This window comes from Coturnix japonica, chromosome 5 (genome assembly GCF_001577835.2).
Source record: "Coturnix japonica isolate 7356 chromosome 5, Coturnix japonica 2.1, whole genome shotgun sequence".
In the NCBI taxonomy this organism is placed as follows: Eukaryota; Metazoa; Chordata; class Aves; order Galliformes; family Phasianidae; genus Coturnix; species Coturnix japonica.
Genome location: NC_029520.1, coordinates 49314140 through 49337816, shown reverse-complemented (window position 1 = coordinate 49337816; position 23677 = coordinate 49314140). Strand labels below are relative to the sequence as shown.

At 46.4% G+C, this 23677-nt stretch overlaps 3 protein-coding genes across 5 annotated transcripts in view; 2 read left to right on the top strand and 1 right to left on the bottom strand.

The window, feature by feature from the left end:
• MNAT1 (MNAT1 component of CDK activating kinase) overlaps positions 1–8472 on the top strand; it is a 106646-nt gene extending 98174 nt beyond the window's left edge. The window contains exon 8 of the mRNA XM_015865750.2: positions 7267–8472. Within this exon, the coding sequence (XP_015721236.1) occupies positions 7267–7387 (121 nt within the window). The 3' untranslated portion in view covers positions 7388–8472. The remainder of the gene's footprint in view (positions 1–7266) is intronic.
• Positions 8473–10576: 2104 nt separating this feature from the next.
• Positions 10577–14683, bottom strand: TRMT5 (tRNA methyltransferase 5). The gene is made up of 5 exons (XM_015865787.2): positions 14617–14683; positions 13550–14196; positions 13049–13173; positions 11492–12143; positions 10577–10870 (listed from the first exon to the last, which is right to left on the bottom strand). Exons 1-5 carry the CDS (start codon positions 14658–14660, stop codon positions 10806–10808), a joined length of 1533 nt encoding a protein of 510 aa, XP_015721273.1. The 5' UTR covers positions 14661–14683; the 3' UTR covers positions 10577–10805.
• A 6-nt stretch (positions 14684–14689) lies between these two features.
• Positions 14690–23677, top strand: part of SLC38A6 (solute carrier family 38 member 6) — a 34285-nt gene continuing 25297 nt past the window's right edge. For all 3 annotated transcript variants that reach the window (XM_015865790.2, XM_032444865.1, XM_032444866.1), the window contains exons 1-5: positions 14690–14896; positions 14964–15085; positions 15314–15387; positions 18964–19016; positions 21408–21447. In XM_015865790.2, the coding sequence (XP_015721276.1) occupies positions 14753–14896; positions 14964–15085; positions 15314–15387; positions 18964–19016; positions 21408–21447 (433 nt within the window). In that variant the 5' untranslated portion in view covers positions 14690–14752. The remainder of the gene's footprint in view (positions 14897–14963; positions 15086–15313; positions 15388–18963; positions 19017–21407; positions 21448–23677) is intronic.

The window sequence follows — 23677 nt, the reverse complement described above, 5'->3', positions numbered from 1 at the left end:
AGGGGAAATGAAAACTCTGAAGATCGAGCTGTGCTGAAACATTTCCACAGTGTGTTAAAGCAAGTGACTTTGCAGTTGTGGATGCGGTGGCTTATTGGTGCTTTTAGCCTTTAAATGGGAAAATATGAAATTATAGCTGAGAAAAGTCCCTACATTCAATGACATTCTTCCCAGGGTCAAATATGAGCGGAGCCTGACTTAGTCATAGACTAAATGTAGCTGCAGTTCAGCAGTCCCAGGGTGAAATCCATACCAGCCATGCAGAGTGAGCGCTTTGCTGGATTCCAGCTGGGACTGCAGTGTCCTTGTTACGCGGCGGGGTTGCTCAAGGGTGTCAAACTGCTTACTTGCAGTTGTTGGAGGAGTTTCTGCGTTGGCTGATTGATTTACTGGATCTGGAAGTTCAGACCTGGAAACCTGAGCGAGGGAGAATGCCTGGGGTGGTGGTGGAGGGGGCCGGGTGTTGAGAGGACAGACAGCTGGCAAGTGACCTCGGGGGGATGACAGATGGGGGACCAGGTGCCCCTCCGAGCCCTCCTCACTGCTCCACTTGTGAGGGCACGGCCTGCGGAAGTGGCTGGCGCTGAGGGAAGGCTTCCTGTGAGCGAGATAACCCTTTCTAGAAATAAACATTAACCGTTTGTTCCCAGTTAGGTATGCTGGGGTGAGGAATCCGGGCGGCTGCTTGGGAAAGGATTGAAGCAGAAATCAGTTCGGTTGGAAGGAAAAACGAATCATCCAGATGGTGGTGGTTGGGTGTGTTTTGGGGATGGCGTTTGAGCAAGGAGGAGCAAAGTGTTTGCACAGCATCATCAGTGCAGGTTTGTGACCGGTGTCTGTGGAGCCATTAAAAATGTCTGAGAGTGTTACAGAGAGGGATGGTGGGTGTAAGGAAGCCCCCGAGCCAATAAAGAAGGCAAAGTCAACATGTCACTTCCAAACAAAAGGCAACTGGGAAGCCTTTAGTTTTCCTCCACGCAGAGGCTTAATGTGTTTGCAGGTTCTGCTTTCCATTTCCCTGTTTTATTTTAAAACATTGTGTGTTAACATGAGGAGAACGTCAGAATAATCACCGTCTTGGGTTTGTAACAGCACAGAAAGCTGTAAGCCATGCCGACTTAATCGCAATGTGAATATAGTCCCTTTCTCTCAGTTTGCTGATTGCTGGCTGTGGGGTACTCTGCCTGTTTCAGGCTTTTTGGGTGTTTGTTTTTAATTCAGAAGAAAAAACAAACAGCAGCGTGACCTCGATCAGTGCTTCAGCTTTTGAAAGTACTTCCAAGATTTCTTGCGTGGGCTCGGATGCCCAAGTTCACCACAAAGACAGGAATGTGCTGGCTTGCAATGCTATTTACGTTTTCTAGGGACGAAACAGTGTTATACCTTGTCTGAAGTGAGGCTGTCCAGTGGCATATTAAGAGAACCTGATTAAATGTGACATTTGGTTATTATCAGAGTCATTAGGGTGTCATCCGTGGTGCATTTGTGCTCACATGAAATGCAGAATGGTTTTGTCGAGCACGCTCTGGATACATGAATTCTTGGATGTAAATCTCTGACTTGTGTAACTCCTCGGTGGAATATGAGCTTAATTGTGCTTTAACATTTTTAACACACCGTCTGCAGGTGTAATTGGATTTGTGGTTCCTTTGAAAGTGAGACTAGATCAGCCTGCACTGTTTAAGGGCGTTATGTCCCGTGGCAAAGTGCTTACGGCCTAAATATAGGCTTTATGTCTATAGTACTTGATGGCTGCAGGCTTTCTCCATGTGAAATGGTGAGTCTGAAGCTGCTGCCATTGGGGCAGGACCCTGTGGTGGGACTGCAGGTCTCTACAACCAGCTGTAGCAGCATCACCTGCAGCAGCCAGAACAACTGAGATGGCCTTTCCTCCATTTCATCCCCACTAAGTGTATTAGCTGCTCAGTGGAAATGCTGCTTATCTGGAGAGCCTGGATTTCATCACAAAAAGAGGAAGCGTATAGATATGTTTATTCAAAGCAATTCGTCAGATCACTAAGGTTGGAAAAGACCACTAAGATGGGCTGAGCCAGCTTGTGGCATGGAAAAGACAATGACTGTCATGTTCCTTTCTTTGTGCTGGGTCTAGCACTCATCTGACACTGTGGTAAGCAATTTCAGCTGCCTCAGAAAAGTAGCTGAGGTAAACAGTGTTATTAATAATCAGCAACCACACCAACTTAGTGAGCTGAACCTGAACTGGTGGAGCTGCTGTCTGCAGATGGGGTTGAAGTCTTACTGAGGTTTCCTGGTATTTATGGTAGCTCACTGTTGTCTGTGGCTGTTCTTTTTCTGCAGCCAAATTTGTATTGTGGCATGTAGGCTGACTTTTCCTTGTACCCCTGTGTTACGGGCTGCATTTGGTCTTGCCCCGTTGCAAGACTAACAGGTGACATAATCTGGTTAAAAATAAGTTTTTTAATGTCTGCCTTGGGATCTGTCCTGTTTGGACCTTGCTGCACTGAGCAGTTTTTAGGCATTCACACTGATGGCTGCAATTGTGTAAACAGAACTATCATTGAGAAACAACAGAAAGCCATTGGTTTTTGCAGTTGGGGGCTGCCTGCCTGCTCACTGGTGCTTGTAGCAAACCCCGCACCACAGTAATTAATTCTCCATCTTATTGTGTTCATAGTCACATTCCAATTGAATTGAATTGAATTGAATTGAATTCCAGGGAGAAGTGCAGCTGATAGAAGCCTCACCCCAGGCATGGTGCAAGGCCTGCAACAGGGATGGAGCCGGGCCTGCAAGGAGCCGATGGTTGCCTTACAGCTGGGTTGTACGTTGCAGCAGGCTCTGTACAGGCTGGACTTTCAAACACCAGTGATAGCTTGTTTGTTTATATAATCTGGATGTACTGGCAGATCCCAAAGAGTGTTCAAGTAGATGGAAGATTGCTTTTTGACTTGTGAGGGCTTGGGATTAGGCGTGTATTGAGTCTGTGCATGGTTGAATTGCTATTGTGGACTGCTGCTCTTACCATCAACCTTGCAGGTTGTATTTTTGTCCTTGGACATTACAATCTCTGAGATAAGGAGGGCAAAACTACTCTTTTCTACTACCTAGCAGAGGACTGTTCCTGAATGAGATTCCCAGGCCCATTTAATGAAGAACAGAGATGAACCTGGTGTAGTTTGTCAACAAATTCTGCTTTGGTTGTGTAGGTCACGTCCTAGAACCAGTTCAAACCAAGATGAAGGTGAGTGAAGAGCTCAGTTTCTGTCTGCTCAGAGGCTGTAGTATAACCCAGGTCACACATCCTTCAACAAAAAAACTGCCCAAGGAAAATCAGTTTGTGCATCTTCTGTCTGATAGAAACCGCTCTCTGAAAGAAGAGTATTCTGAGTACTTCCCTTGGATGCTTCTGAAGCTTTTAATGAGTTTCTGTAAGACTTAAAAGTGGGAGAAGAGCCCCAGATATGCTCCCAGAGGCTTTCTCTATGCCAGGTGCCACCAGGGAGGAGGAAGGAAAGCCAGAATGTGTGACCCCACAGAGGATGATGCAGGCAGAGCTCAGCAGTCTCTTTGCATGGGATGTTCCAGGTAAACACTTCCACTTGCACCAGCCCCTAGAAAAGCATCAAAACTTGCATCTTGGTCAGTAGGGGCTGCATTGAAGTGTCCATAGCTGTGTTCCGTCCAGATAAATAGGCCAAGCTTATCCTTTTCTTACTCCTTTAATGCCGAATGGGGAATGATGCTTTGCTGGTTCCTGTGGTTTCCCTTTCCTTGGGTTACAGAGCACCTGGTGGGGCCCAGGCCAAGACCAGGATGGGAAGAGCCACATGAGCTGGTCAGCAGCCAGCACCATGTTTTCTCAGCAACCTCCTCTGGGGAGTGAATTGAGAGAGCTCCCAGTTCTAGTTCAGGTTCAGTCAAGAACCGTTACAGAAGGTGTCTTCTTTGTGCATTACTTTCACACATAGAACCACAGACTGGTTGGGTTGGAAGGAAAGAGAAAAGCAAGCACCTCTTTGGGAGCCAAGCTCTCAGAATTGGCTCATCAATGCTTTGGTGGGAGGAAATGTGATGCCCCATCCTTGCCAGCATCAGTTGGCTTAAGCTGTATGGTAACCACATCCTGGAGCGTGGTGAGGCTGGAGGAGATGCTGAGGTGATGACAAGGACGATACAGGGTGACACTGCGAGGCTCTTGGTGTGAGTGGTGAGCAGGGCAGCAGGAGACATGGCAGAGGCTGCTCAGGCTGGGACCACTGAGTGCCTGCAGCATCTCAGCCTGGAGGAGCTCAGGCACGCAGTGAAGGCAGCCTTTGAGCAGTGAGAGCATCTGCCAGCAATCCCAGGTGCTGCTGTGTGGTGTTGGGTCTCCCAGCCTTCCGAAGCAGCAGTGCAGGGATGCAGCCCGCCGGTGTGCTCAGTGCTGCTGTGTGCTTCTCCGGCTGCTGCAGTTGTTCTGATGAAGTGACGGTGACACGGCCTTGGGAAAACAGAGAGCAGAAAGGAAGCCCAGCCCCAGCAATGACCAGCTTGGTGCTGAGGCTGAACCGAGTGCAAACGACACCTTTTTTCCCTGAATACAGGAGCCTTTTTTTTTTTCACGTGGCGATGAGAAACTGAAGGTCAGGAATGAAAGCCCTTAAGGCTCATGAAGAACAAAATACGACGTGTTTTAACTGATGTGAAAGGTTAATGGGGAAGATCAACATCCAAGGGCTGCAGCGAGGGGAAGGGGCCTGCTTGGGCAGAGCGTGACTCGGAGCGCCTGCATTGCAGTGAATGGGAAGTGTGAAACCATGGTGCATGGAGCACACTGCTGGTTCGCCTCGCTCAGAAATAATAGCACAGGCTTTTCTGTTTTTTAACTTCAGAGCTGAGTCTGCCCTCGGTAAATACGAGTTATGTTAAAAAACTGAGCGCCAGAAAAAAAAACAAACCTCTCTTTCCTGGTTTCTGCTTATAAGATTTACAGGTACTTAAAATAAACCTATGAAAAACAGACCCAGTGTGCTGGAATTTGCTAACTAGTCAGAGCAATTACCTCCAGCTCCCAGCTCCTCACTGAGCCTGACTTTTGGAAACAAGACTTGGCAGGCTCTTCTTCCTGGTGCTGTTCTAAAGGTGCAGATGAAAAGAGTTGCTGACCTCTGCCAGAAACCCCAGGAATCCAGTTCAGAGAGACGCTGCGGCGATGGGCATGGCAGGATTCAACAGCACAGATGGGGATCGGCGTGGAAAAGCCATCGCAACATTCCCTTCTCATTGTGGGGCTGCAGCGTGGCACATTCTTTGCAATTGCCTGGTGCACCGCAGTAATTAAATGGGTCAAGAGCATTAGGTTTAGATACTTAACAGGAAAATAAAGACCTCACTTGTCAGCCAGCAGCACGTCGTGCTTGTGTCACAGGAGCATGTTGCCCGAGGAAGAGCTGATGGGAGCCTTTTTGGCATGAAGAGTCCTGTATTGCTTTGCAGATCGTGTTCCAATTAACTGGAAATGCTGTAATATCTGTAAGTCAGGGCTTGTTGTTGTTACTACCCCAACTTTGGCTGACCTAAAAGAAGGGAAACAATAGTCTCTGCCTCTCTTTCTTTAGTGGTCTACTAGAAAAGTAACCAAAAATGCACAACCAACCTTGGTTAATATAGAAACGTAAAATAATCCCCGTTTTCTCTGGACTGTTCTGTACAGGAGTGGAAAGTGAAGCTTGTGTGATGAAAGAAACGTGATAGAAGTGCAATCTCTCTGCGATGGGAATTGGTTTTGTAAGACTCTCTGGTTTGGAGGGTGGAGGTAATTTCACACCAGTGCTTGGGAGGAAATTGTTTGGTACAGTCAGGATCCTTCATCATTCCTGGCTGGGGAAGGAGCTCCTGTTTCCCACAGCAGTTGTAAAAGACCTTGGGGAAGGATGAGATTTTCCTCCAAAAATTAAAGAGACAAGTAACAAGAATGGTCTTTTAAAGCATCTATTAAGGCAGAACGCACCCTCCTGCACAGCAGGAGCTCCCTGCACTCTGCCTTTCCTTACAGAGTAAGAGATGACAACAACTTGCTGTATCTATAGATTCCCTTTGCACTGAGCACTGTCACCACAGGGTTTGTGTGCTAGTGCTGGGCAGCAGAACTCGCCTCAGTTCAGCCATCGTGGGCAAATTGTTTCTTGCCTTTAGCATCTCACCAATGATAGCTCAGCAGTGTTGCTCGTGATGGTGTGTTGTGGTTACTGGGTGTGAGAAATAGTTTTTAGCTGTAATTAATCATTGTGAAGTAACCTCTTTTTCTACACATTTATGGCATCAATGGGTACGGCTGTTTATTATGTCTTACCTATAAAACCTGACCTGTTTTATATACTCTTTATGGAAGCAGCGTATAGTCGTAAATTAAAAGATGCAACTGTTTTGGATATTTAACTGGTAGTCTCGTGCTTTCCTGCCAGAAGTGCAGCTGGTTTAGGTTTCTCGGGATAGCATTAGAAAGGGCTGGATGTGTTTTGCAAGCTGATGCTTGAATTGCCAAGCCAGAGGTGGAAGGACTTCCCAGGACCTACACTTACCGGGTGATGAATCACAACAGCTCTCTGAAACTCAGCGGCTCGCACTGCAAAGCAGTTCTCATTTGTGATATGTTTTATCTGGCATTCAGAATGTGAGAGATTCTGCTAATTGTGTTAGGCAGATCCCCTGCCTTTTATTATTTGATAGTTTATTTGATGGAGTTTGGGTGTAAAACGCTGAGAATCTGTTCTGATGTTTTCTTGTGGGGGATGCAAGCGCTGTGGGGTTACAGCACTGAATGAAAACACTGTTAGAAGGAGCTGCTAAATGGGAAAGAAGATGACCTCTTCCCTGATGGGCACAAGCACTGCAAGCAGGCAACTTCTTCCTCTTTGCTTTCATAGAATGGCCTGGGTTGAAAAGGCCCACAATGATCACCCAGTCCCACCCCCCTGCTGTGTGCAGGTTCACCAACCAGCAGCCCAGGCTGCCCAGAGCCACATCCAGCCTGGCCTTGAATGCCTGCAGGGATGGGGCATCCACAGCCTCCTTGGGCAACCTGTTCCAGTGCGTCACCACCCTCTAGGTGAAAAACTTCCTCCTAAGATCCAACCTAAACCTCCCCTGCCTCAGTTTAAAACCATTTCCCCTTGTTCTATCACCGTCCACCTTCATCAGCAGTCTGCTTTCTCCCAGAACAGCATACCCAGCCTCACCACTGCAATTATGAAGGTGTTTGACACGTTTCTTCCTGTGCTAACGTAATGCTTCTCACTGTTTCAGATACCTGAACCACGTACGAGCCGCTTCTCCACAGGATCTTGCTGGGGGCTACACTTCTTCTCTCGCATGTCACCGAGCCTTGCAGGATGCTTTCAGTGGTCTCTTCTGGTTCCCCAGTTAGCCAGCACACACCAGCTGCAATAAGGGGATGCTGGATGAGGTGAGGAGCAAGATAAGGCGGCAGAGGTTGGTAAAATCGCTGCCATCGCACAATGGCTAAACTGCAGTCACTTTTCTGTGTCAAACCAGCTGTGTTTCAGTGCTAAAGGAAAAAAAAAACAAACCAACAAAGTCTGCACCAGGGTTTTGTAAAATGGCAGATACATCTTTGTGGAGTGGGGAAGCTCGTTAGTCATGTGGCGCTTTGCTGAGGGAGGCTGAAGCAATAAAGCCACATCTAATGGAAGATGTGAATAACTCAGCTGCGTGTGTTTGAGGTTTAAAAAGAATGATACACTTGTAAATTTCTTTAAATAAAGCCAGACTTTTTAAGTTTCTAAAGTTCGTGGTTTAACTCTTATTGCAGGGTTTTATTTGCACAAGCGTTTAAATGCCGTTTTGATTAGAACTTTTAGTGTCAATATTCGAGCCTACATTTTCTTCCCATAAAACTGGCTTCCCCAGTTCAGACAAGGGGGTTTTTCCTCCTGCCAGCCGGGTGAGATGAGAAACAAGGGAACTGTGCTGACACGACTCTTGTGTAGGATCCTTCCTGATGTCACTCGGTTGTTACCTCTATCTAGAAAACAAGCCAAGTTTTAGCTGAAGGTCTTTCCACCTTGTTGCTCGAAGGCAGTCGAGGGGATCTGTGTGTACGGCTGGTTCCTTGAAGTAGTCACAGCTGGTTTTGTTTCCTTAGCTCTGTTTGCACCTCCTGTGCCAAGTGTGCAGGAGCTTCTTTTGGCAGGACCATCCTCCCCTTTGGCTGCTGGGACAAACCTGGCCGCTGGATTTGCTGCTTTCATGTATCCCTTCCCCTCGCTCACGCTGACTGCAGCAGGAACAGGGTCCTGTCTTGGTGTGCTTTTCCCATGGGGATGGATAAACTGCAGGAGGCTGGAAGCCATTCAGGACAACGTGTGCCTTTAGAGTAAAGCCTGGACCACGTTTTATGTCACCCATTCCTAGTTGTTGAATACTGCTCTGAGGAGCGTACTGACCAAATGTATTTTTTCTGAGTTGTAATAAAGAGAAGAATAAGCTCAATTCCAGACTCAGTGCTTCCTTTATGAAGGACGGGGGAGGAAGATGCCAACATTTGCTCTTCAAGGCCTGTTGTGCTGTGCCAGGTGTTGCTGACAGGTAATGCTGTGTGTGGGGCTGAGGTTTCTTTCCTATCATCTGTGAGGCCTGCAAGTTTACATGTCCTTGATTTATCTGTTCCTCATCTCGTGGCAGATGGCTGCCACTGCTACCAGATCTGCTTGCTGGTTTCCCTGGCAGCCAGAAGCTCTGGCAGCTCCTCTGGGATTCAGCTCAGGCCGCTGGCAGGGAGTGGCAGCAGCCAGGAGCACTGTGCTGTTCCGTGCTCACCTGGACCAGGATGCACCTGACTGAAGATCCAATTTCCATTCAATCTGTTCAGCTTCAGCTTTTTAACCTAATGAACACAGAACTGTGCAGGTGTGCTGATAGGTACCACATGCTGCTGCTGCTTGGCTGCACGCTGGGTAGCTTTTGCTATTTAAATGTGCAAGGCTTGTATGCAAAAGTTGGAGCTGCACACAAACATGGAAAAAAAAACACCCTAATTTTGAGTGTAGTTAAATGTAGTCCATTCACCTACATGTAAACTCAAGTCATTCTGCTATAGCATAGAATCCTTAAGTGAAAAAACTGCTTAGCGCTAAAACTCTCCCTGCCCTGAGAAATTTTGGTCACGTACTGAAAATCAGCACGATGTAGATGGCAACAAGGTGATCAGAGCCTTGTTTCTCTCACTGCATTAGTGCCAAGAAGCCCCAGGCTGGGACTGTGAATCGACAGATACAAAGGGCTCTGTCACTTACAGGTCATGGAGCTGGCTCAGCTCACTGGGTGACTGTGTCGTGCCAGGATGGTCAGTGCCCTCATCGCCACCACGGCTTTAAGGAGAGCTGTGACAAACAACAGCAGCTTCGCAGGGTTTGTGAGAAATGCAAAGAGCAGCTGGAGGAGGGTGTGCTGTGGTGCTATAAAACATATCGCACAGCAGTGATGGCATCGTAACCTGGAGGCAAGAGTCCAGCTCCTGCTCTGAGGAGCCGTGGCTGGTAGGATGTGATGTGACCGTCACTGACAGAAAGGACAAATAGGTTAAAGTCGCTGTGATACCGTTTTAAGGCTGGCGGAGGAATGCTGGGGCTGGAGTGGCAGGCTGGGAAGCAATCTGTACAGCTGCATTCAGATAGTATGAGTGAGTCATTGTGGCTTTTTTCCCCCTAGTCTGATAAATGCAATCTAGCAGTAGACTGCTGTGGAAGCCTGGCTGCATGGCTGAGGGAAAAGGGCTGTAAGGCTGTAACTGAGCCACTGAGCAACACTGATCCAGAGCAGCAGGCTGGTGAGTACTAGGACACAGCATTGGCCCCAGTGAGGAGGGTGAGGGACATGTAGCAAGTGTTGCTATGAGCGAGCTTGGGCTGAAGGAAAGTATCTGAAACCAAGAGCGTGATGTGAGTTCCCTACCCAAATAAATCATCTGCAGTTGATGTTGCCCAACAATAGTTTGGATAAGGAAGAAAAGGAAATTAAGGGCAATGCTTTTTTGAATCCCCACGGAATACAAACAGCCAGTCAAGGATCATCCAGAGGCTGCAACAGAGGTAGGGGACAGCTTGGAGAAAGAACAGAGAGGAGAAAGGCTCACAATGAGAGGAGGACCCAGCAGCCACCTACTGGTTTTAAGTCTGGTGCTTGAACAGAAACGTGTCTTTATTCTGCAAGTGTGCAAATAGCATTAAGGTATGTCCTGTTTTAACTCTAAGCCAGGAGTCAGCTAAACCCCAGCTCAGTCTCCTAGTGGTAAAAAGCATTTATTACTCCAAAAGCACAGGAGCTACACATGGCTACTGCTGCCTCTCTGTACCTTAAAGGGTCAGCCTCTGAAAGGCTGCCTTGCTGTCTGTGCCTCTGCTAAGAGTAATCCAGTATTCCTAAAGACCATTTGTCAGAGAGGATCCTATTCTGTGCTGTCACTGAGGGGTTACACAGAGCATCCTGCTAGGTCCTACCATTCAAATCTGTTCTCACTGCAAACTGCACTAAAATAACACAGACCGTCCCAGTCTGCGTTATGACAGGGTGTGAAATAACAGAGTACAACAATACATTTTTGTACAAAAACAGCCAAGTTTGATTTATTACAGTAAGAAGAACAAAATCTGGTGATTGATCCCACAATTAGAAAATAATGAATGCAGGAAGCAGTGCTCGCAAAGGAAAATTACAGCACACTGTGCATCTCTGCACCTGAGGTAGGTAACAACTGAATGGGAGGACTAGAGGAAACCTAAGCACACCTCATGCACACTAAGCAGTCGTTACCAGAACTCTGGTTTTCAGCTCTGTAAGCCTTCTTCAGTGACATCTTGGCAGGTACGCAGGCGCTTCGAGGCTGGTTTGTCTAGAAGAAAGTTGGAAAAGTTATTGAGCTTGCAGTAAATAGACTAAACTGAAGCACAAGCCATGCAGCACACAGGGGACTGAACTAGAGGCAGTGAGCCCAAACACAAATGGAGAGTGGTACAGCAATAAAGGGAGGTCTTTCCTTCATGGACTGCTGAAGAAGACTTTCCAAACACCTGCACTGAGCTGCATCCTGACCTACATCTCAGCACGGCACGTAACAGCATAAAAATGTTTTGTGGCATTAAAACCTTATTAAAACCTCCTTCCAGTTCATGTAACTGCAGATGGAAAGTCTCCCTATCCCAACTTGTCACACTGTGCCCAGCTCAGTGTCACTGAATCTGGTTTCTACAATAAACTAATGAGCGATTTGTTGGTCACTGAGGATATCTAAAGGCAAAAACTCTGCTTTATGGCTGTGGGAGGATCCTGTGCAGTCCGTGGAGGCTCCTGCTGGGATCAGAGGGGAGGACCGTGGTTGCTGGTGGTGTGTGAAGCCCTGCAGCTGTGGCACACACACACTTGTGGCACAAGTGGCCTGTGGGACTGATGAGGTGGGACCAACCTCAAGCAGCAGAAGCGCAGCCTGAAATCCACATGCCGGATCATCCCTTACCTCCAGCAGGGCAGGGCCTCTTGTACAACACGTCCGCTGGAATCTGGAAAGTTATGCACAGCATCTCCTTGTTTGGAGCAACGTTTCTAACCAGGTAAGTAGAGCAGCGTCCCTCTAGGGAGGCTCCCAGAGCAGCCTCAGCACGTTCCTGGATGTCTTTGGCTGGGTTTTCATGTTTGGAGAAACCATAGCAGTGCACTGTGGGGAGGACAGCAGCGCTGCAGGGCTCTCCAACTAAGAGATGCCTGAAAACATCCAGAAATTCAATAGCCAGAGCTGGCAAGTTCATGACTATATGAAAAGCTGTTTTCTGCTCTTTTACAAGTGCGAGCTCTTTCCGTAGCTCTTCTCTCACTGGCCCCAGGATGAAGTCCCTGCCATCCATGTTGAATGCTTTGATTTTGCTGTCTACTTTGTTTAGCTTGCAGTTGTGCAGCAGCCACCTGTAGGACTCTGGATTCAGATCATTTGCAAATACAACACACTTTTTCTTTGCTGCTGGAATAGCAAAAGGTCCAATCCCAGCAAAGACATCGAAAAGGACGTCACCAGGCTTTAAAAGCTCAACGATACGGCCGTGCTCTGTGGAAAGACGGGGGTTCCAGTAGACTTTAGCAAAGTCCAATTCATATGTGAAATTATTTTCTTTGACCTGGAAGACAGAAACCTTCAGGTAAGTCTCTGTGTTCACATTCCAGGCATGTAAAAGCAACGTCAGTAATGAAGACAGCTAAAAAATAAAAGGTAACGTGTTTACTATCAATGGGACAAATGCCAGTCTATGTGTAATGTGTATAAACAGGTCTGCTCATCATAAATAGCCATAAGGAATGTTTCAACTGTCAGTCCCAATGGCTGACCTGTGCATTTCTTACTCACCAGGTGGAAGTAAAGCAACAGCTTAAAATGACCATCAAAAATAAAATCTGAGGTGTTTCATGGCTGTCTGACAAGTCCATTATTGAAAACAGATCTTGGGAAGGTGCCTCAAACCCTCCTTAGCACTGAGCCTACACAATAAATAAGTGTCTGAGAATGATACAGCATGAGAAGGGCAGCAGTCACCCAAACCCAGAGCCACCGGGGGCCAGTTGTGCTGTCTGGAAAAACACATTTTATCTGTCAAGGTGACAGGGTCTGGAAGCAGATCCAACCCCAAACTTCAAGATGACCCTCATCCTACCAACAGACCTAGAAACAAAGTGTTTATTCAGACAAGAGTGCGATGCAATACAACACTCTCTTTACACCGCTACACTGAATTGCGTGGTGCTGAAGTAACTTATTCCAATTCACTGCAGTGTCTGCTTTGCCAGCAAGAAACACACTGACGTGTGCTGGCATTCCTTAGTGTGCACTCCGTGGTACACCAGATGTCTGCCTAAGGAACTAATACCATCTGCAGAATATTTGCTTGTCACTTCTGACTTGACAATTCAAATGCATTCCCTGGGCAGGTGAATGGCCTTCAAGGTGTGTTCCCACCACAGCTCTCCTGTATATGGCTTCAGGCTTTAGCACACCAAGGTTAAAGTAAGAGGGTTTGAAGTCCTGTACCTTGGTTACCAGGTTGCTCTCTCCTGCGAGCACTTCCATTTGAAAATTTCTGTATGTGCTGTCAATGATGCTGGTTTTATTCACCACGCAGGTGATTCCTGGGTTCTTGTCAACTATAACCTGGCCTGAAAAAGAGGACAGGAGATATTCTGGTTAACCTCTTAATGTTACATAGAAGATACAAACACTGCAGTGTACTTCTACATTTATAAAAGCAAACATATATTACAACAGCCCCCCCCCGCAATGACTGCACACTACTGGATCTCACTGAAGCACACACTTATCCCTGACATAAAGCTCAGTGAAGTGAGACCACAGTTACTGCTCAGAGGAAAGAGCTGTGTCTTCTATGTACAGGTAAAGCATCAGCACAAAGCTGTTTAATGCCGAAATATAAGGGAATAATAGAGTTTTTGTGAGTTCTCTTTGTACACGTCGTAGTTTTAAATTTAATAATATCTTTGGAAATAACCTCTTTGATGAGAGTTGTTGACCTACCGATCAAATGTCTGTAAGGGAGCTGATGGTCTCTGAGATTCAGGTGAGCGATGTGACCAACGCGGCTAAAGCCAGAGGTGACATCTTGGCCTTCAGGCAGAACTGCTCGCAGGATCTCGTCTGACTTGAAATTCTCATAAGTCAGCTCCAAATTGTACTTGGACACCTCGGGATTAACGTGGAGCTGCTTTAATACCTCTTTCTCTGACTCTCCCAATGAGAATTCGGGTATTTTCTGAGGATCCAATATAACAAGTTTACTGTCCTCATCTTCTGGATCCTCAACCACTCGCTTCAGGCCGGGTCGCTGCAGCACCGCGTGTTTTAGGGACTTCAGCAAAGTATGGACGATTTCTTTCTTTACTTTAAGAGCTGGAACAACGACCGTCCTTTTAAAGGCCTCTCGGTTGAGCAGCGTCATCCCACGCACATCAGGATGCGGCGAATACAGTTCTGGGTTTGGGTTATGCTGTGTTGTTTCAGGCATTGTGTGAATTCTATTGTGAAATACTGCAAAGAGTGCAGGTATTCGGACAGGATGCCGTGCCAACAGCATCCAAACAGCAGGAAATGATGGATTTGATGCAGCTGTCCTGTAATGATTAGTTTGCAGCAGTCTGGCAGAGCACCCGAATCGCCATAATATCCTAGAAGAGAAATCATTCATTTCACAGAATCACAGAATGACCCAGGTTGGAAGGGACCTCAAGGATCATGTAGTTCCAACCCCCTGCCTGGCACGGCCACCAAACATACACCTTTACTAGATCAGGTTGCCCAGGGCCCCGTCCAACCTGGTCTTGAACACCTCCAAGGACGGGGCATCCACAACCTCCTTGGGCAAAAACTACCGTCTGATCCTACAGCTGGGAAGATTCCTTCAGACTGAGCTGAGGGGAGAAAAGGAGGAAGGATGGGGGAGTGGCTGCAGCCTCGGCACCCTGAGAGGCAGCAGGGCCAAAGCACGCGGCCCATCCCGCCCCATGCTGGGTATGACCCTGTCCCCAATAAGGTCCCGATAAGGTCCCGCATCGCCCCGCACTCAGCCCCTCCATGTCCGCCCTCACCTCATGCCGAGCCCCGCGTCATCAAACCGCGCCGCCTCAAACATTGAGGCGGGGCTGCCCCGCTCACCCCGCCCCCTTCACTCCGCCCCCTCCGGCTTCACGCCCCGCTCCCTCAGAGCCGCTGTGCGGGGCGGACATGGAGGCTGTGCCGCGGGGGGCCTGGAGGGGCTGGTACCTGTCTGCCCGGCGGCAGCGGGACTATGGACAGGGGGAGGATGGAGACGGCGACAGCGAGGAGGACGGGGACAGCGCCCCGCTGCTGCCGGGGGCATCGGGCACAGTGCGTGTGGGGGCGAAGGGCGGGCGGCTTCGGTGGGCGCTGAGCGCTGAGCGCTGTCTCCCCTCAGGGCTCCTCACAGCGCGGCTCCTCCTTCGGCCTGTCCGTGTTCAACCTCATGAACGCCATCATGGGCAGCGGCATCCTCGGCTTGTCCTACGCCATGGCCGGCACCGGGGTCCTGGGCTTCAGGTGAGGCCGCGGGGTGTGTGGGCTGAGCGCTTCACTCGGTGTTACACAGCGCTGCCCCGTGTGCGCTGATTAAGGACCGTGTGGCTCCCGAATGGAAGGCACCAAATGAGGAAATCCTGTCTCGTGATTGATTATTGTTTGTTTGGTGTTTTTTTTTCCGCAAACGGAACGTTTTTAAAGATAGAAAGTGCGTTGTTCTGCTTCTCACTGGGTTCCTTGTGCTTCCAGCTTCCTGCTGCTGATGGTCGCCAGCCTCGCGTCTTACTCCGTGTTCCTGCTGCTCAGCATGTGCACACAGACCGGTAAGTGAGGAGCTGTCCCACTGCCATCAACTGGGAGCCTTCCATTACAGGCCATACAATGGCCTGGGTTGAAAAGGGCCTCAAAGATCATCTGCTTCCATCTAACAATTGCCATTTGCCATTTAACCCCCCCACACACACTTAAAAACATCTCATACAAAAAGTAGAAGCCAAACTAAGTGATTTATCCCCAATCCTGCCCACCTGGCTTCTCATTGACTTCTCTCACAGTGCACCCATGAAGGCAGGTCTCCTATTTCCCCACCAAAATGATTTTGGTGTGAGCTGGGCTGTGCTTTTTTGCTGTGTGGTTTTCCACATGCAGTCTCAGTGCTGCTTTCAATAAGCAGCCAACTGCCCTTGTTCTAATTGTAACACACGTGTATCCACTGTTTGAAGTGAATAGATTTAGGACGTCACAGATGTGTGTTTTCACAGCATTTCTGATACTGAGACGTGCATTTCTTGCTTAGAAATTACACTGCTTTGAGAATGTCCAACCAGGAGGTCCTAATGTTTGAGTTCTAGTCTAATGTTTTAATTCTTGCTTGTTTCTAATTGTTACTGAACACTTGGCTGCTTCCCTGAGTCCCAGCACACAGAGGCCTTGTCACAGTGGGGAGGCTCCATCTCTCCCAGGAACCTGGTTATTGTTTCCATCTCATTTCCTTTCCCCTCTTTTCAAAGGTGATGGGAGAAAGCTGCACTGCATCCTTACAGGCTGTGCTTCCTGTAGCACTGTGCTCTCTGATCATTGCTTCTCGATTCTCCTTAGATCTGCTGCTCCTGTCTTCACCTATTGAGTGATCAGCTTCATGCTTTCCTTAAAAATCTTCTTCAGAGGTAGGGCGATTTCTGTGTGTGGTATTGGCTGCTCAGTGATTTATGGCTTGCTGGCTTTCTTCTTTCTTTCTGAAGCTCTGCTTGTTAGAGAGGGATTAAAACCTGGGATAAACAGCTAGAAAGATACTTACTAAGCAAGAGAAATAATAAGAGGTAAATACATATTTCTCAGTGATGTCTGCTCACCTCTTAAGTTCTCTATTATACAGGCACGAGATGGTATTGTGTTGTTACCTGGTAAAATAATAGGAAGATCTCCTTGCAAAGAACTGCTGGGGGTACTGTGAAGGAATGAGGGGGGGGAAGCTGGGCTTGGAGACCTAAATACACCAGTGTAGTTTAACTCCTCATTTATTTATTGTCAAAAGTAACACTTCACCCCCAGAATGCACTTTGGAAGTGCTCACAGCCAAAAGCAAGGAGGAACCTTAAATGATGGGGTGAAGGAGTCCCTCAGTCTGAAATGAGCACCGTGTGGTCAGTAAGTAGTTTGCACCTGGTGCTGGTGGGGCATCCTAGATCTGGAGCTACACTCGGGTATCTCTGCTGCATTGATGGCTGTTGTTTCGAGGGGGTGATGGCAGTGATTTTATCAACTGTAGTTCCTGTGAACTACTAAAGCAAGTGCACATTAAATAGCTTTTCCTTGGAATATCCTCTCTAAAAAGGGAGATGTGTGACCTTTTAAACTGAAGTCACTGTAAATAAGTAAATCACTGGGTATTTTAATGTTAAACAAGTGTTCATCTGTGGACAGTGTTACACTATTAAGAGTAACCCGTGGTAAGGGATGGGAAAGTGATGTTAGTAGTTCTATATTAAAAAACTGAGCTAGGAAAATGTGAAGGAGAAAGGCTACAGGAAAGCCTTATGGGCCTATTGATAAACTGTTCTTTCAGGTATTGAAATCATAAAAGTAATCCTAGGTAAGAGGCAACCTATAAAAGCCCTTCTGAAAAGGAAGCTGTAATATTAATTCCATTTCAAACAGAGCGGAATTTAAGTGCGGGCTTTTAAGTTGTTGTTTGAAAACAAAGAAGTGCCTTGAGTTTGTAAGTGATGTTGGTCTGGGGTGGCTTTGAGCAGGTCAAATGATTAGTGAGGCCGAATGACTTAGAAAACAAACAGTGCCATTGGGTTGGACGGCGTTTCCTCCTGTGAATCCAGTATTAAAGAAGCTGTTTTAGGGTTTGGGGTGGCAAAATGGTGTAAGTGGAGGAATGAGGAATTTCAGGGGGATGTCCCATAAAGTTTCATGGCTGTTTGCTTTTATCCATTTGGAGCTGCTCGTGAGTATTGCTTTGCTTTTAACTTTGGGGTGAAATGGGCGATTTCCATTACTAGCATATAAGAAATGAACCCAGGCAGGCAGCATGTATTTCTGCCAATAGAGCTGGATATTTTCTTCTGTATATTATTGAAAGTACCAAAGTAATGTGATTAAGTATTAATGTGGTTAAGTATTAACGCTCCCTCAGTGTTTGCAGGACTGCATTGATTACAAAACCAGAATGACTACAAAAACTCTTCCAAGGCTTCGTGATGCTGCTTTGGAATTCTGTGCAGAACATATTTGTTCCCATGCATTACAAGCAGCTCTCAAATATATTTAACATTTTGCTCCTGTTTGATGCCAACAGGGATGGCCTTCTAAAATGCTATTTATGTGTTGCTAACTGCTTTATAAATGCAAATCTAAGAAAAACAGAGGGTGAAATCCAGAAGTAGACAATTAAGTGTATTAAATATTGCAGCCCTGGAATGGAGCCGCCTCCTCCCCCAGCCCTCGATGTGAAAGGAACAAGCAGCAGGAGGAGCAACTGTAGCCCATGGATTGGAACCAAGGAAGGGGAGGCGACCATCAAGAGAATTCTGTGCTTTGGAGGTTAATTTTACCCTTAGAGACACTTAGAGCTCTGGGTCGTTCTCTGGAGCTTTCATCCTTTTGGTGTCGTTAGAGCTTCGAGTGCAGGGCAACAAAGAAGGCTTCAATATGATTTCCTCCTTTCTGAGAAGGGATCGTTGTGAGTTGTTTTCAGTGTTAGAGGTGAGCTTTGGCTGCTCAGGAAACCGCAGGCTGTTGTGGTGTGATTAGTTGGGAAAGGTGCGAGTAAGGGCAGGCTGCTTTGCTTTGCTTTGCTTTGCTTTTACCCCTGCTTTGGCGTGCTTGGTTTTGTTTGTTGTCGTCTGCCCTTTGTAACAGATTGCAGCCCAGGAAGGCATTTACCTTCAGCAGTCTTGGAAGTGAGGAGCGCTGTGTTTTTGAAAGCTGCCATCACAGTGATTGATTGGTGTTTATGTTCGGGAACGATGGAGGCACCTTTCTCTTACTGTCCTCACTTAAAAGCAAACATGCACTTAAGAAATAAAATCTAGAGATAGCTCGCCTCTCATTTGCGAGTCTAATGGCAAAATTCTTCATCTGTGTTGCTTGCAAAACTCTCTAGGAAAGGCAGATTGCTCTGGTGCAGTGCTGGTATTTCTGATACGGCTGTTTTTAATGGTACATTGAATTTCTAGTGAGTCTGAATGGTTGGGTGGATGTTTTGTAGCAAGAATACAAGCGTTTGCTGATGCTGTTAAGTGGGCTGCGTTATAAAATAGTCTCTTAATCAGATCCTGAGCTGTGCTCATTTATAAGGAGGTAAAAAACCAGAAAGACAAAGCTGGAGCTCTTGGGTGATTTTTGCAGTTAGGAATATTTCAGCTTTTTTCTTTCTTTCTCATCAACAGCTGTCACCTCCTATGAGGACCTTGGCCTGTTTGCGTTTGGATCAGCAGGAAAGGCAAGTGTTGGGTGCAGCGCGTTTGGTGTGTGCTCCTCTTTCTTTGCTCTCCTACTTCTTATACACAGCTGTTTCATTGCAATAGTGCAAAGGGCACAGGGATGCAATCTGTGTAACTGCTAAAATTCTGATACTGCAACAACAAAAAAATCCTTTAGTTCCCCAAACCAACAACTTCCTCCCTTTCAGCCCATGTGTTGTGCTGCGGAAGCATGAAGGTCATTAACTGTCTAACAGACACTTCTTACACGCGAGGTTTTGTGCTCCTTTCCTGCCCACACGTTCCTCTTATGACTCCATTTCCCAGTGTCTGCTCACTCGCTTTGCGCTCAGGTCAGCTCAGCCATCCATCACAGGTTGGTCTCGGTCCCATTGCACCGTTGCTATGAGCTGTTTAGAGACGCCTGGTTGATTTACTGCTGCTGTTGGAGGTTCTCATAGAGCTCGATGGTGTTTGCCTTTCATGCAGTTTATGCAACATAAGGAAACAGGAATGTTTCATGCATGTTAATTTTTTTTTGGCATGTGAGTTGTACCATTTTAGCGATGGGAACTGAATCTGTTTTTCTTGCTGGACATTATTGTCCACTAACACAACATCCTAATGGTGAATGCTGTGCCTATAATACTGTGACTACTATGCCCTGTGTCATTTAAGTGATTCTAAAAGCAGGTTTGGCCACACAACTGCAATTTCAATAGTTTTCTTTAAAAAAAAACCCAACTCTTTAATTGAGTTCTGCTTAACAGACCGGAGTCTCACTTCTATTTTCATGTGAGAATTAAAACTCAGCTGTTAGGTGCAAGCTGCCATTAGCATTAGCGAGCAGATAATGAGTGAGTGGTGTGTGAGATCAATATCTATCGAGGGGAGTTAAGATGCGATCGCCCTCAACAGATGATTTCATACCTTGCTAATATCGAGATTTATCATCTTATTTTCACAAGAGGGGCGGTGTGATGTTAACCACAACCCATTAGGTGCAGCAGTCATAGAAGCACAGGGCTTAAGGAGATAGATATTACAATGTGACTGATTTCCTCCACCCCCCCCCCAGCTTCTCTGCAGTGCAGGGATAAACATAGGGAAACAATTCATGGCAGATATTTATTTGGTGGATATTCAGTGTTATCCAATGAAGGAGGTATCACAGCTTTACTGTGGTGATTTTTATTCTGGAGGAACCCATGTTTTCCTGCAGCACCGACCTTTCTCTGTGGAAGTATCTGTGATGTTCATAGATCTTGATGAAACAGTGGAATGCAGGACTCTGGCTGAGAACTTGCCAGGGATAAACAAGGTTTGCCATTGCTGTGGCTGCCACTAATTGTTTTATCTCAGGCTCTTTTCTCCATTTGCAGTCTAATAACTGTAAGCCCTGCATTTGATCTCTGCTTCCTGACTGCATTGCTTTTAACTGGTGCTATTGATTTTTAGACTCTTGTCGTTTATCACGGTCATTCTGAATTCCAGCGCTGCCCCTGAACTTCTCTCAGCTCGGTCAGGCACAGATTGCACAGTTTTTGTTTCTTTTTGTTTCTCTGTATGTTAAGATGTGCTCTATCAGCAGCGGCTGGCTTGGATGAGGGAAGAATCAGCACATCTTAACAAGGAACTTTCCTGCCATAACCGTGGCTTGATTTCATTTTGTTTTCAATGTATTTTCCAGGCTGATTTCTGGTAGTAGGAAGGTGTTACTACGTGATGATGTACGGCACCAAGGACTGTATCACTGTAGATGAGGGCACTGTGTTAGGTCTGAAATGAAAACAGTGGGAAAACTTCACACGCAACTGCCGGGGTTTTGTCAGCTGGGAGTTGACAACTGTTTAGATTCAGTCAAGTGTTTTTATTGCCCTACAATCGTCTCTATATTATATGAGTCCTATATGAATAATAGCAAGCACAAAAAAGAAATGTCTGTCTGGTTTATAGGCTTAAAAGGACAATGTCTGTGACTGTTAATATTCATAGTTACATAGAGTGAGGAATAGGCTGTGTAGATCATCTCTGCTGTCTGAGTGCTTTTTCAGAGGCAAAGGATTATTTCCCTTTCTAGCTGCCTAACATGGATGGGAAAGCACTTATGTTCTCCATGATTTTAAACCTGCTCTGCAAAACAAAGCTTTGCCCTTTAACTACTCTTGTTTTGTTGTCTCAGAATGAAAGTGTATTTTTCTTCAGGGGTTGCTTTGCTTTTTATATTCATTTAAGGTTGGTTTCCATGTGTTGAACTCTCAGTGAAGCAGAAGATGTCTTTCCTTTCAGTACTGGTTGCTGCTTTTGCATCTGGTCTGTTTAAGATTATACGTATGTGTTTTATGACCGTTCCAGGCATACGACTCCAGTTATCCCTACCCTTTCTAAAGAAATCAATTTTTGTTTTATAGGTCCTTGTTGCAACTACAATAATTATCCAGAATATAGGAGGTAAGAAACTTCATACGCTCCGTTTTTAACTGAGTGGGTTATAATCTCCGCAGTCCACAAAACTCCACAAACGCCGAGGGCAGGAATGAAATGGAAGCGCTTTAAGGTTGTGATTATAAAGATGTGAGATGTGTGTGATCACACAGAGCTGTGGCTGTGGGGTGGGTGGGTGCTTCCTGGAGGGCAGATCGTCCTCCTGCTCTGCATCCCATGGTGTGGAGTACATCCATCAGTTGGCATTGCAGGCTGGAAGGGGCTCATCCCCTCCCTGTTCTTCTGGATGTTTGTATCTTGGAAGCTGTGTTTTCTTTTGTGTGTGATTGTTTTTTTCTTTGGAACTTGCTGATGCATTTTAGTGATACCGGTAACAAGGGAATGTGTAGCTGTGACATTCCTAATGTGCTTTGTTGTAGTCTTTTTTCTCCCTGTTAGTTCAATACCTTGGGTTTCAGTACTTTCGATATCTTTTGTCTTCCTTAGTCCGTAACAATAAAATAACACAAGCTGTCTTTGCATTCAAATAATCACTTCAGCTCTATTCAGGTAAGTTTACATATGGGAGTTAAGGAGTAAATCATCCTTAGAAGTAACTCATCCAAAAGCCAACGGTGTTTATCAGAACTACTTCTGTTTTCTTTGGCTGTTTCCTTTGGATGTTTTGGATACTTTCATTTCGATGAGGAAATGGTGTGAAGGTTCCCTCCTTGCCATTCCCTCCTACGCCCTCAAGACACACCATTACCTGCAATTCCAGGAGGAAACGACATTCCAGTTCTGTTCTTCTTCCCTTTAGTTGCTGTCTGTCAAGCCCAGTCAATTCAGTGATCTCTGTTGTCACTACATTGTGGCTATGTCCAGGCCAAGTAACTGCTTGTATGATAACATCACAATCTTTTGTTATGCTGGAAGCTCCAGTAATTAAAACTGCTTGACTTAAGCAGCGATTAAAACCCTTTGCATTAACTTCAGACAGGAGCGAACATTTTAATTGCGAGATGAAGGGTTATTTATTCACACGGGTTGTAGAGGATGTTCTGTAGCAGTGAACAAATGTTTTAATTTCCTTTTCCGTTAAGAGTGGACCTCTTAATAAATAGCATTGGTTAAGGGGGGGGTACACAGTGCAGGTTCTGGAGATCTGGGATCATGCACAGGGCTCTGTGGTCAAAGGAAATAAGGCTCTCGTTTCTTCCTCCTCACAGTCCATAACTTTCTCTGTGTCATTTTTAATCTAATTCCCTTCGGTAACTCTAGAGGCCTGAGCTGGATGTGAGCAAAGCGCTTATTCTGTCCTTTGCACTGGGCCTCTGTGCCAGCAAGTGGGGCCTGCTTTGCCAAGCACCGCTGTTCTGTTCAGCTGGTTAAGGGGGAGGATTCTGCAGGTAGGAACTTCTCTTTTGGATGTATCTGAGCGCCTCATTGTGATGCATTCAGATCTCTCTTGATGTTTCCAGGAAGCTGAAGGGCTTTCTCCATCTCTCGCTGAGCCTGGCTGCTTGGAGAAGGAAAATCTCTTGTTTTGCTGGCTCCTATGGCTTTTAAATGGGAGTGTTTGCTCTGAATAGGAGCCGTGCTTGCAACTCCAGTTGTGCCCTTTTACCTTTGTGCAATGAGGTGTTCCCCTCCTTTTGGTTTATGGCTGTTGGAAGGAAGCTGTGCCTGGTGGGCAGACATCCAGGCTCTGTCGACATCTTTAATTCCAGAATAAGGCTAAAAATAAACATTGTTTTCTGCTACCTCCTCCATCATCAGACGTGGGCACATTGCATCATGTGGGATCTGATTTCAAAGGTGATTGGGGAGCGTTCAATAATGAAGAACGATTTGTGATTAAAATAAGCGGCTGCACCGGCCTTACTGTCACTCCCAGCGTTTTTAAGGTCGGTTTGATCACTTCTAAAGATAATTGAAGCTCGGAAGTGATTTACATTCGTTTGTGGCAGAAAAAGCTTTTAGCAGGCATTGAAATACAGCTCGGCTTTCTAATTTGTCATCTTTGCTCGTTTAGAAAGAGAGCCTGAATTGCGGATTTGCGTTTGACATCCTAATTGCCCACGCTTACAGACGGCAGAGCCGGTTTTGTTCTATTAGCAGATACCCCAAGGCAAAAAGCACGGCTCGGTTCTGTAGAGCCGCAGGAAAGCTGTCGTTGTCCAAGTGCAGAGTGAGGTGAGGACCCTTCCAACCCAAACCATCCAGCTCTGTGAGTAAAGCAGTCTCCTAAACGCCC